The 13,191-nt window shown below is 48.9% G+C and overlaps 1 protein-coding gene across 1 annotated transcript in view; it reads left to right on the top strand.

The window, feature by feature from the left end:
* FOXA3 (forkhead box A3) overlaps positions 1-11,820 on the top strand; it is a 33,761-nt gene extending 21,941 nt beyond the window's left edge. Inside the window, exon 3 of the mRNA XM_083754085.1 lies at positions 8,660-11,820. Within this exon, the coding sequence (XP_083610211.1) occupies positions 8,660-9,847 (1,188 nt within the window). The 3' untranslated portion in view covers positions 9,848-11,820. The remainder of the gene's footprint in view (positions 1-8,659) is intronic.
* Positions 11,821-13,191: the final 1,371 nt, after the last annotated feature.

The raw sequence follows: 13,191 nt of genomic DNA, 5'->3' as shown, positions 1-13,191 counted from the left end.
TGGACCGCAGGAACATCTGGCTAATAAAATCCCAGCCACGTGAAGAAGCGACTTGCTGGACGGCCCTGAAATAGCTCCCTCTAATCCAAGATAATGAAAGAAGGTTCAAAAGCCATTCGCCTTCTCAGAAACAATAGGAAGGCAACCTTGGTTGGGAGCAGGCTAATCTCCTTCGCTCTTTCTGAAAAGGGTTTACAATGTTTGGCTCAGGGGGGGAAATAAGTTACAGGCAGACACACCCAAGGCAGGTCTAAAGGAGACACAGGAGGAAATATCAGGTAGGAAACCTAAGCAGCCTTAGCCAGCCTGGCAACCTGCAGATGTTTAGGACTACAACTCCCACCAGCCCCAGCCAGCACAGCTGGGAGTTGTAGTCTAAAACATCTGGATTGCCCCAGGGTGGTGAAGGCTGAGCCAAACTTGTGTCGACTGTTGTTGCAAGTGCCTTAGAGTCAAATGACATGATATACTGGTCTTCTGTGATCGGAAAAAGCTTTGGAGTCAAGTCACCCCTCCCCGCTGTGGTTGCTTTTTGAAGAACAAAATTGTGCTAGGAGTTCCAGCGATGGAAAAACAAACTCATGCGTGGTTTGGCTTCTACTGAATCATACCTTTGGTGTCTAGCTCAGAATTAGCTCAGCAGGGCAAACGGTGCTCCCAGGTGGGGACTTCATATTGTAAATGGGTTGGTCACATAGTGCGGATCAGCTGCTGACACCAGATTTCCTTCTTTCTTTTATTATTGGATTTCCGCTCAGAAAGGGTTGATCCAGATTTAATGGTGGAGGGAATATGGGACAATGACGTTTGTGTGGACATTGCAAACGTTTGCATGCCAATCGCGAAGCTCGTGAAGTGCCGTTTTACTGCACGCTAAAGGACAGAAGGAAACTACCTCTCTATCCCATGACTTAACATGGAGTTGCCATTCGCCTCCTCACAGATTTCTATCCTGTGCCTTTCAGGGGATCGAGCCTCAGTGAGGGACGCAACAGCAAAACGCAATGACAAAAAAATTCAAACACAGTGGTACCTCTGGTTACGAACTTAATTCGTTCCGGAGGTCCGTTCTTAACCTGAAACTGTTCTTCACCTGAGGTACCACTTTAGCTAATGGGCCTCCCACTGCCGCCACCACACAATTTCTGTTCTCATCCTGAGGTAAAGTTCTTAACCCGAGGTACTACTTCCGGGTTAGCGGAGTCTGTAACCCAAAGTGTTTGTAACCTAAGGTACGACTGGAACAATAAAGGAGCACAAGATGTCAGAAAATAACATTAAAAGAACAGCAGCAAATGAATATTTGCTCCATAAAGGTAAAGGGACCCCTGACCGTTAGGTCCAGTCATGTCCAACTCTGGGGTTGCGGCGCTCATCTCGCTTTATTGGCCGAGGGAGCCGGCATACAGCTTCCGGGTCATGTGGCCAGCATGACTAAGCCGCTTCTGGCGAACCAGAGCAGCACACAGGAACGCTGTTTACCTTCCCGCCGGAGTGGTACCTATTTATCTACTTGCACTGTGACGTGCTTTCAAACTGCTAGGTTGGCAGGAGCAGGGACCAAGCAACGGGAGCTCAACCCATTGTGGGGATTCAAACTGCCGACCTTCTGATCGGCAAGCCCTAGGCTCTGTGGTTTAACCCACAGCGCCACCCGCATCTTATTTGCTCCATAAAAGGTAAAGGTAAAGGTACCCCTGCCCGTACGGGCCAGTCTTGACAGACTCTGGGGTTGTGCGCCCATCTCACTCAAGAGGCCAGGGGCCAGCGCTGTCCGGAGACACTTCCGGGTCACGTGGCCAGCGTGACATCGCTGCTCTGGCGAGCCAGAGCCGCACACGGAAACGCCGTTTACCTTCCCGCTGGTAAGCGGTCCCTATTTATCTACTTGCACCCGAGGGTGGTTTCGAACTGCTAGGTTGGCAGGCGCTGGGACCGAGCAGCGGGAGCGCACCCCGCCGCAGGGATTCGAACCGCCGACCTTTCAATCGGCAAGTCCTAGGCGCTGAGGCTTTAACCCACAGCGCCACCTGCGTCCCATTTGCTCCATAAGATGCCCCAATCCCCCCAAATGTATGCACTGATTTTCTTTCAAATGGGGTCAAATTAAGAGAGTCGGCGGCTACATGTTCAGGGAGATACGGTCTGGAAATTCTCCACACACTAAAGTTTTGCTGCTTGTGCCACCTGGGCACCCAAGCCACTGGGTGGCAACGCAGGGGCCGCCCACCTGGCCCCCAGTATGAAATGTGGGCATGTTTAAGAGACCCTGTTCAAGGTAGGAGAGGACGAGCCAAGGCAAATTTCAACTGAGCAGGAAGGGCAGACACGTCTCTTGCGCACTTTGGATATTTGAGGGGATATTTATTGAGATATTTTGTGGGCGTGATAGGAAGTACTGGCAAACACACTGGTGCCTGCAGACACGCCCCTATGGATATATGCCTGGGACTGCTCACGCATGCAAGTTCTGCACAGCGTCGCCCTACTTCCCCAGTTAATCCTGATTTCCCATTTCTTTGGATACCCTCGTAATTGAAAGGTGGAAACAGTAGGCGAATCTGGATTAAATGGGTAAAAAAAATATACAGGGCAGCAATTTGATGAGGACAACACAATGTGGACACTGAGAAAAATCTGTAAGCATGAGCAGTGGATCCAAATTAGGGGTGCAGGGACGCCTGGGGGTCCGTGGCCCCATCTCTTGTCTGCAGCCCCCAACTCTAATTTTGACATTTTTGCATAGTAATATCGCAAATCTTACGGTCTGCTTTAGCGTTGTGCGATTTTTCAATACAGTGGTACCTCAGGTTACATACGCTTCAAGTTACATACGCTTCAGGTTACAGACTCCGCTAACCCAGAAATAGTGCTTCAGGTTAAGAACTTTGCTTCAGGATAAGAACAGAAATCAGGCTCCGGCGGCGTGGTAGCAGCGGGAGGCCCCATTAGCTAAAATGGTGCTTGAGGTTAAGAACAGTTTCAGGTTAAGTACGGACCTCCGGAAAAAATTAAGTACTTAACCCGAGGTACCACTGTATGCTGGCCCAAAATCAGTTTCGAAATAACACCATGATAACAATTTTAACCCTGCATCGCTCCTCGCGCAAAGGAGGGCAGAGCAGCCGATTTCGAGGCGCCTCGGATATCGCACGATGATCTCCGCCGATAACGCTGCTGATCTGATCTGCCTCCCCTCACGCCGAGGGAGACCAGGGCAGCCGAATGTGAGGATCTCTTTGGCAGAGCAGACCTTTCCCTCTCTTTGGCAGAGCAGACCGCCAGCTAAACATGTGTGGCGGTATATCACAATGTCAGAAAGGAGCCGGTGTCAAACCACCACTGTCCTCGCTGCAGCTTGTTTCCCCCCCCCCATTTTCACCGGCAATACACCATCGAGTGAAGCCGCCACTGCCGTCTGCCCCTCATACCTTGGTTGTCAAACTTAATCCGTTCGACTCCCGGAACCGTTCATAAACCAAGGCGCAGCTTCCAATTGGCTGCAAGAGCTTCCTGCACTCAATCGGAAGCCGCATCTGACGGTCGGCTTCCAAAAAACGTTCACAAACTGGCACACTTACTTCTGGGTTTGTGGCGTTCGGGAGCCAAGCCGTTCGACAATACAGTGGTACCTCAGGTTACATACGCTTGACTCCACTAACCCAGAAATAGTACCTCGGGTTAAGAACTTTGCTTCTGGATGAGAACAGAAATTGTGCAGCAGCGGGAGGCCCCATTAGCTAAAGTGGTGCTTCAGGTTAAGAACAGTTCCAGGTTAAGAACGGACCTCCGGAACGAATTAAGTACTTAACCCGAGGTACCACTGTATTGATATATCGCCCAGGTCTACCCCCCATCCCCCTCCCCTCCCACTCAAACCATGCTGTGGAAGTGACTCAGTTTCCTCTCCTCTTCCCACCCACCCAACCTTCTGCACCTTCCTTCATCCCCACGCCTGATCTCCAATTTCAGAACATCAAGATGTTTAGCGGCTGATAGACCATGATGTTGAAAAACAGATATCTCTTAGCCCTAGTCTTTTTTTCCTTTTTCTTTTAGTATAGCTTTGCTTATTAGGGGCTACCCCATATTTTGTTCAAAAATATATATATGCAGAGGTAATACACACGAAAGCTTATACCAAGAACAAACTTAGTTGGTCTCTAAGGTGCTACTGGGACATGGGTGGTGCTGTGGGTTAAACCACAGAGCCGATCAGAAGGTTGGCGGTTTGAATCCCCGCGACGGGGTGAGCTCCCGTTGCTCGGTCCCTGCTCCTGCCCACCTAGCAGTTTGAAAGCACGTCAAAGTGCAAGTAGATAAATAGGTACCACTCCGGCGGGAAGGTAAACGGCGTTTCCATGTGCTGCTCTGTTTCGCCAGAAGCGACTTAGTCATGCTGGCCACATGACCCGGAAGCTGTACGCCGGCTCCCTTGGCCGGTAAAGCGAGATAAGCGCCGCAAGCCCAGAGTTGGCCACGACTGGACCTAATGGTCAGGGGTCCCTTAACCTTTAAGGTCCCTTTACCTTATATATATATATATATATATATATTGACTGTGTCATACCAACACAGTACCTACCTGAATCTAGTACCGTAGAATTATCATTTTTTTCAAAGTAAGGGGGTGCTGTGGCTGGGCTTTTGAAAAATAGGGGGGTCCTCAGTAATTAGCTAAATGGGAACCACTTTTTGTAGAGAAACTTTTTCTCCCTCTCTCATAACGCTGAAGCCAAATGTCGGAAGGTTCAGGGCAGATAAAAGTGCTTTTTCATGCAGTTAAACAATGGAACTTGCAGACAAGTTCAGATGGATTTTAAAGAGGATTAGTCAAATTCGTTGAGGATAAAAGGCTATCAATGGCTATCAGCCTTGTTCAATGGGGCGGTATGATTCTGAATCCCAGTTGCTGGAAGGCAAAGGAGGAGAGAGTTGTTATTGTGCACTGATCCTGCCCGGGGTTCCCCTCATGGGCGTTGATCTGGTTGGCCACGGTGAGAATACAGGATTACATTTTCAAACTGCCACACTGAAGAGCCCTTAGACTTCATGTGCAAGTTCACAAGAACCTAAGACACTAATAATAATAATAATAATAATAATAATAATAATAATAATAGCATTTCTGACGTTTCAGAAGGAAGATAAATTATAGGCACAATGCCGCACAGCCCCAAATTCCAAATTAAAATGTATCCTACCATTAAATGCATATATTTGTGCATACATCCAGCTCTGTTGTGAAAACAGTTACTCCGAAATTCAGGAATCAATTGCCCCGTTCTGAAACCAGTCACGGTTTTTGCTCCTCTGGCCAGAAGTTCTTCCAAGGTCCCTTACTTTACATATACCTTGACCCAAGGTATTCGCGTTTGATTGGCAGTGTGTTGTATTTCTTGACCATCTCTAAGCATGGTGTTGTACATCTTAGGAACATTTCAAGACTACATTTTCTGCGAAATGGTTAGCTGCTGCTTGGGAAACTTAAGTAGCATTGCTTTTAGGGGGGAAATTTCCTTGCATTTTTTCTGTCCCATCTTCAAACCATGCTCAGGAGATCGAGAAATGGGCTCCTAGGATCCTCCTCCCCTCTTGCACAATCAATCATGCCTCCCACTGAGTTTCAGAACTAATTATGATTATTGCTACGTCTATACTGCCTTTTCTGTTAGCCCAAACCACAGTTTCCAGACCCACTTTGAAAACTGCTCAGTGGAAACAATGGTTAGTGGAAACGCTGGTGGAAGCGTTGATCCACAGTTAGCTTCAAATCAGAAAAGGAGGGCTTATGTGTAGATAATGTGCAGGTTTCAATGTAAGGTTGCATGCAGTTGCATGTGAGAATCTGTAGACTGGGAGCATAATGTTGGCAACAGAAGAGTAGCAGAAGAGGACATTTCTGACCCTTCCTGGTCCTCAAGTCACACACAAGGAGCTTTCATGAGAACAAAACAGTGGTTCTTCCTATACTTCCTCTTCCCCCAAATCAGACTGGGAATGATGGGGGAGTGTGGAGAAACCACCAGCCCCACTAAAGGCTCTTCCACCTGCCTCTCCTAGAAGGCCCCTCAAGTGGTGGTGGCCCTGCCCCACATTCTGGAACACACACCCTGCATAACCAGGAATTTTCTAAGGGCGGTGAACCAATAGAACAGCCCGCCTGCTCCACCACCCATAACTGGGAGGGTGGAGCAATAAAACAGGTTGCAGAAGGCTGTTAGATAAACATTTGGGTGGATTGCTTTATTCCAAGAAATGGAAGGCGGAACAAGTCCGAATAGTGTAGCGCCAAACAGTGTCACGCCAGGAAAATCCCCAGTTGAAATCTCACCTCGGCTAACTAGGTGGACCTTAGGCAAGCCATACCAGGCTTGCCCATAATGGAGTTTAATGTCTGTTTCTCATTGAATTTGCATAGTCCACATGCCGTTAACACACACCCACCCCAAGCAGCACCCACCTCAATGCTTTCCTTCCATAAATTCAGGTTCCCCGATGAGGGTGGGTGATCCGATAAGCTGAGCAAAGCCGGGCTGCAAACTGCTCCGTTCAGGGTTGCAGCCGATTTGGGTCTGTGTTTTGGGGTGACATAAGAGCAACCCTCGCTTTCTGCCACTCTCTTTTCCATGCCTGCTACTTCCTCAATGCGTTCATTTCTTTTCCAGTCGTACTCATAACTATTTATGGTGTGCTCCCAGTCCCGAACTGGGGAGGGGGGGGTTGGTTTGTTTATCCCTCAGGTTTGCACAAAACCAGAAAGCAACACAAGCAAATTTATAACTGCGCAACCGGGGTGCTTTTGCATGCGCCGCAGCTATCTGCATGCGTGGCCCGTCAGTTCTTAATTGGCATAACTGAATCAACCAATGAGAAAGCAGCCGCAAAAACAAAAGGGAATGCTTGCTGGTATTCATGAGAAAGACCAAAGTTGTTTCTCATATATAAATTCAGAAACGTGTGGGTGGAGGCTATTCCAATCTAATTTGAATGGGGTGGGGAAGGAGACAAATGGCTAAATCAGGGGTCAGCAAACTTTTTCAGCAGGGGGCCAGTCCACTGTCCCTCAGACTTTGTGGGGGGCCAGACTATATTTTTTTGGGGGGGGTAATGAACAAATTCCTAGGCCCCACAGAGATGCATTTTAAACCCAGAGATGCATTTTAAATAAAAGGGCACATTCTACTCATGTAAAAACACGCTGATTTCTGGAACGTCTGCGGGCCGGATTTAGAAGGCGATTGGGCCGGATCCAGCCCCCGGGCCTTAGTTTGCCTACCCATGGGCTAAATAACGCTCAAAGGTGTGGGGGGGGGGACCCATTGTCTCTCAGCCCCACCCCTCCCTTGGCCATCTGTAGTAATAAAGAACTGCCTTACAGGTCTGATGTAAGTATCGTTGTGGTCATGTATGTGATGCTCTTTGAGCATCCAAAAAGCACTTTTTAAATGCTAAGCGCCCTGTCGCCATCGCTATAAAGGAGACTGGATTTTTGTTTTTGTTTTTAAGAAGGATTCTCTTCTCCGCTGCTTCTCAAAGGTTGGCACTGATAGACCAAGAGTCCCCTTTGGATTCTTAGATAACAAATGAACAGTGGTCCTCTCCTTCTCATCTCAGTGAAATTCTTGGTTCAACTGAGATTTATATCTGGGTTTCCTACCAGCCAAACCCAATACTCTAGCTTTTTCAGGCAGGCCTCCTTTCTTAAACAAAAACCCGTTCAGGTCCACCGATGTCTTCCTGCTGCCTTTCAAGGCCTTCAGAACAGGCTCCGTGAACAAAATTTATGGCCCCCATCACCCACAGCAACAGACGACAAGCATATGGCCAGTGAGGACTGTGGCACCAAACTGTATTGCTTTGGTATCGCCCATCCCTTGGCAGCAGATCCTCACTTATCCTCGAGGATCAATAGTTTTGCCAATTAAGTCCCTATCTTATGTAAATAGCAGGGCTGCTTCGCTGCCTTGAAGCATCTGGTTCAGTGGCTTTGAGCAAATAAAGGACTGGTAAACAAAGATGGCGCCCCAAGGGGAAATGACCGGGCTCATGGACCACCAGCCCACCTCGTCTGAAATGGAGGAAAGCTTCAGCAATGGCAGCCCAAACTGAGAGGGCATTTTCTACTCTCTGTCTGTTCCCTGTGAGATGGTACTAACCAGGGATGTTTCACCTGGGAACTCTCAAGTGCGCCTCATATTTTCCTCTCCGCAAAATTTTAGTGGCAAGCCTGGTGGCAGATCTTCCTTCTATTTGTGGCCCATCTGTATATTTTTTCCCTAGCAGAACAAGGAAAGGGAGAGGTTTCAATACCTCCCTTTGTGTGCTTCACTGTGAGGAAATATCCCCCTTTCTCTTATATCTTATGTCAGTGGTGCAAGTGGACCCTCTTCCTTTTATATTTCTTAGCATAAAATGGTCTTTTCCCTCCATTCTTTGGGCAAGCAGTTGTTCCATCATCAACACCTTTTCATCTGTGGCACAGGACAAATTCAACAGGTGCAGATGTCTGCTTTTAGTGGCAGGAAAAGCTCCACGTCTTGATTTCTGCCTGCTGTGTAACTATCAAAAGCATCAAATGTTGGACCGTTTCTTTGCCATTTGTCTCCCTGGGGAATGCTCCGACTCTCCTGTAACCATCTCCTTTTGTCTCCCACAGGTGTTTCCTTCGGTGAGCACGATGACGTCCAGCTTGGGGCCTATGAACTCGATTAATTCCTACGTGACGCTGAACCCCCTCACGTCCCCCAGCTCCATGAACATGCCTTATCCAAACAGCGGATTGAGTAGCCCTTCTCTCACTGGACTGACCAACGCCACCAGTTCAATGGGCCTCCCGTCGGTGGCTTCTCCCGTCAGCCCAGTATTGACTCAGCTGGGAGCTCAGGCCCCCACACTCAACTCTCTGTCGCCTTACCAAAATGTCGGCCAGTCCATGGCCCCACTAAGCTACTCGCCGTCAGGCATGAACAGGCCCAAGGAGATCAATAAGTCGTACCGGCGCACGCTGACCCACGCTAAGCCTCCCTATTCCTACATCTCCCTCATCACCATGGCGATTCAGCAGGCCCCGAGCAAGATGCTGACCCTCAACGAGATCTACCAGTGGATCATGGACCTCTTCCCTTACTACCGCGAAAACCAGCAGCGCTGGCAGAACTCCATCCGCCACTCCCTCTCCTTCAACGATTGCTTCGTCAAGGTGGCCCGTTCCCCGGACAAGCCCGGCAAAGGCTCCTACTGGGCGCTCCACCCGAATTCGGGCAACATGTTTGAGAACGGCTGTTACCTGAGGAGGCAGAAGCGTTTCAAAATCGAGGACAAGGCCAAGAAGCCGAACTCCAAAGGCTCCAACACCCAAGAGCAGGCATCCAAGATTCCTGAGGGTCTTCAGGAAGGCCAGAGCCCCAACACGGGCTCGGAAGGAGCAGAGTCGGGCCACTCAGACACCTCCCATGGCTCCGAGGAGCAAAGGGGTTTGGTGCAACTCGATTGTTCTGGGGGTCAGGGCTCATCCCCAGTTTCCGAGGCCTCGCCAGCCCCCATCTCTCAGTCCATGAATAGCCACTACTTTGCCACCTCAATTACCAACCTGGATCTCCCGAGCGACCTCAAAATGGACCCTCAATTCAACTTCAACCATCCCTTTTCCATCACCAACTTGATGTCCACGGAGCAGAACCACAAGATTGACCTGAAGTCCTACGAGCAAGCCATGGCCTACAGCGGCTACAGCTCCCCACACGCGGTGGAAAGCAAACACCCCTATGAGGCATCCACTTCGCTCAGCGAGACCGGCTCCTATTATCAGAACCTGTACAGCCGCTCCTTGCTCAACGCCTCGTAAGGTTGTCGTTGCGAGATAGGAGGGGGCCAAAGGAACAAGAGAAGCTCTGCCTCGTGCCGCCATCACCAGCAAGACCATCCACGAGACGTTCTCTCCCACCACCATCCAATCGCATCGTGGCCCGTGGGACAGAGAAAGCAACCAGAGACTTGGCTTACTAGACTCTCTGACGAATCATTACGCTTTCCAGACCTCAAAACCGAAACTGCCTCATAGCGGTCCAGAGCTCCTTTGGCGGCCTTCCGTGTCAATGGACTCACTTGCCCATCAAGACCAGGGAAAAGCAAGGAAGAACAAGCTCACGCACCTTTGGGCCACCAACCAATGGCCAGTTGGGTGATAAAGGCCATGGATGGAGTCATCTATACTTCAGCATGGGTTCGCACCCATGGCAGATCCCCACCACCTCAAAATGGTGGACCCCACTCTGAATTTTATGGTGATTAAAGATGCTTGCTATATCTCCAGGAGTGGAGTGGGTGTCCAGGAATACATAAAAAGGGGCAGAGAAATGGAAATTTGCAAACTGGGGAGCCATCCCTTGGCCCAGAACACTGGGACTTTCCTGTCTCAACGCAGATGTTACAGTCAACGGTTGAACTCTTGTCTTGAGATTCTCAAACCACCCGTTTAGGTCAGAATGATACGTGGCAGGACTCCATTGTTATACACACACACACACACACACACACACACACACGGGTTTGGTTACCCCAAAGACAATTTAGGCCTCAGCCTGAAGAGGAGCAGGGAAAATATAGTTCACATCTATCTTCTTCTTTTTTTAAAAGAAAAGAAAAAGTGGCTTTATATATTTAAATATTTGTGCTTTCTGTTGGGAAAAAGGGTAAGAGCTGATTTAATATATCATACTTTAGAGACAATTCGAGGGGGTGTTTGTTTCCAAGTGTGTTTGTCTCTCCTTTTCTTTTTGGTATTAATGATAATTAAAACAAAACGGTATTCAGGGTTCCCCCTCCCCTCCCCTGCAACGCCATCCCACCGCTAGCAAGGAATTTATAACTCTGATCTGGTGGCACAAGCAACAAAAGGCTCCTGGCTCCCAGTACTTAAGACCTCGAAAATATTTATTTATTTTTAACACATACTTCCCCCGATCTTCCAGGGCTGAGGGTGGGAATGAGTGAAGCTGCCTTCGTCAGGCCCAGCTCACTGTTCGCCTAACACAGACAGACAGCACTTCTTCAAGATTTGGGACCGGCTTCTCCTATAGCCCGACCTGGACATCCCAGGGGTTGAATCTGGCCCTTTTTTGCATGCAATGCCAATGCTGTACCATTGAGCTACAAACCCTTCTGCAGAACAACAACCTCTGCAGAGCAGAAATAGCGGGTGTAAACTTAAAAAATAAAACCTGCCGCTATCGTGCCCAGATACTCAATCAGCATAGCTGTCAACTTACAAATTTGAAAATAAGAGACCAGCAGCCTCGAAAATAAGGAAACAGCAGCCAAAATAAGGGATCAACAATTACTTTGATAAAATACATATTTTGTTTCGTGCAAATGGCTTTAGATACCTATTAGGTCCTATAAATTACCATATAGCATATATTCAACACAAAAAAACAGCAACCATTTGTTGTTGACAAAGGACAGCTGGACATAGAAAGGGCCCCATTACCTTCAGTAGCTTATTTAAGGGACATCATCAATAAGGGACAGCAGCGGGACACGGCGCTGGGATAAGGGACTGTCCCGCCAAATAAGGGACGCTTGACAGCTATGTCAATCAGATCTCTGCCACCCTTCGAAAGACGAATCGGAAAAGGCAGCCCAATCACAGTGTACAATTAACAAAAACCAAAATAAGAGCGTAACCCAGAAGAAAATGGGGGGGGGGGGAATAGGCACAGTGAAGTTACATTGCTGAAAATGGAACTTACCTATTTTATTTTATTTTTGGATTGAATCGGTATCACTACCAATAAACCTTGGCTTGTATCTCCGTAACGTTATTTCCCTTTGTAGTCCTTTCTCATCCTTCAAACGCCTGCAAAGAGACACAGCTTACTTCGAAGTGCCAAGGAAACCACACGCTTGTGCAAACAGGGCTAGATCATAGAATTGCAAGGGACACCCGGGGGTCATCTAGTCCAACCCCCCCCCCCTGCAATGCAGGAATCTCAGCTAAAGCATCCACAACAGATGGCCTTCCAGCCTCTGCTTAAAAACCTCCGAGGAAGGAGTGACCACAACCTCCCAAGGGAGACCATTCTGGGGTCGAACGGCTCTTACTGTTCTTAGATGTAACAGTATGGAGTCTGATTAAATAGGTCGGCCGAATTGCACAACAGGTTCTGCCTCCTGAGTTTAATGCAACGCGAAATCTGCACCGTCGTTTTTATACTTCTCCTCTCTAAGCCCGTTCAGCTTCCTGGATTCGCAGGGCAACTACTGAAACCCAACCATCAAACGGTACGCATGTCCTGGAGGAAAAAGAGGACATACAGTATGGCCAACCCTAAATCTGGCCCATCAACAGGACCTTAGGTATTTACCGTATTTTTCGCTCTATAAGAAGCACCAGACCATAAGGCACACCTAGTTTTTGGAGGAGGAAAACAAGGAAATAAATATTCTGAATCCCAGAAGCCAGAACAGCAAGATGCATCTGGCTTCTGGGATAGCATCTGACTGTTCTGGCTTCTGGGATAGCCGCGCCAAGCCTTTTCAGGGCAGCGGGATGAAGGCTCGCCCTGCCTGAAGAGGCTGCAGCGGCTAAGAAGAGGCGTTTTGCTGAAAGGGCGCTGCGCAGCACCATTCGCTCCATAAGACGCGCTCACATTTCCCCTTACTTTTTAGGAGGAAAAAAGTGTGTCTTATGGAGCGGAAAATACGGTATTTATCAAAAGTTCTACCCCACTTTTCAGCACATCTGGGTCTCAAGGTAAAGGTAAAGGTACCCCTGCCCGTACGGGCCAGTCTTGACAGACTCTGGGGTTGTGCGCCCATCTCACTCAAGAGGCCAGGGGCCAGCGCTGTCCGCAGACACTTCCGGGTCACGTGGCCAGCGTGACAAAGCTGCATCTGGCGAGCCAGAGCTGCACAGGGAAACGCCATTTACCTTCCCGCTGGTAAGCGGTCCCTATTTATCTACTTGCACCCGGAGGTGCTTTCAAACTGCTAGGTTGGCAGGCGCTGGGACCGAGCAGCGGGAGCGCACCCCGCCGCAGGGATTCGAACCGCTGACCTTTCAATCGGCAAGTCCTAGGCGCTGAGGCTTTAACCCACAGCGCCACCTGCGTCCCTCTGGGTCTCAAAGCAGCTTACAAAAAAAAATAATATGCAAAATACAAAACTTAAAACGGACTGAAACACTCA

The sequence above is a fragment of the Podarcis gaigeae genome, assembly GCF_964106915.1.
Source record: "Podarcis gaigeae genome assembly, chromosome: 8".
In the NCBI taxonomy this organism is placed as follows: domain Eukaryota; kingdom Metazoa; phylum Chordata; class Lepidosauria; order Squamata; family Lacertidae; genus Podarcis; species Podarcis gaigeae.
Note: the sequence above shows the minus strand (reverse complement) of the source record. Positions and strands in the feature narration are given on the sequence as shown.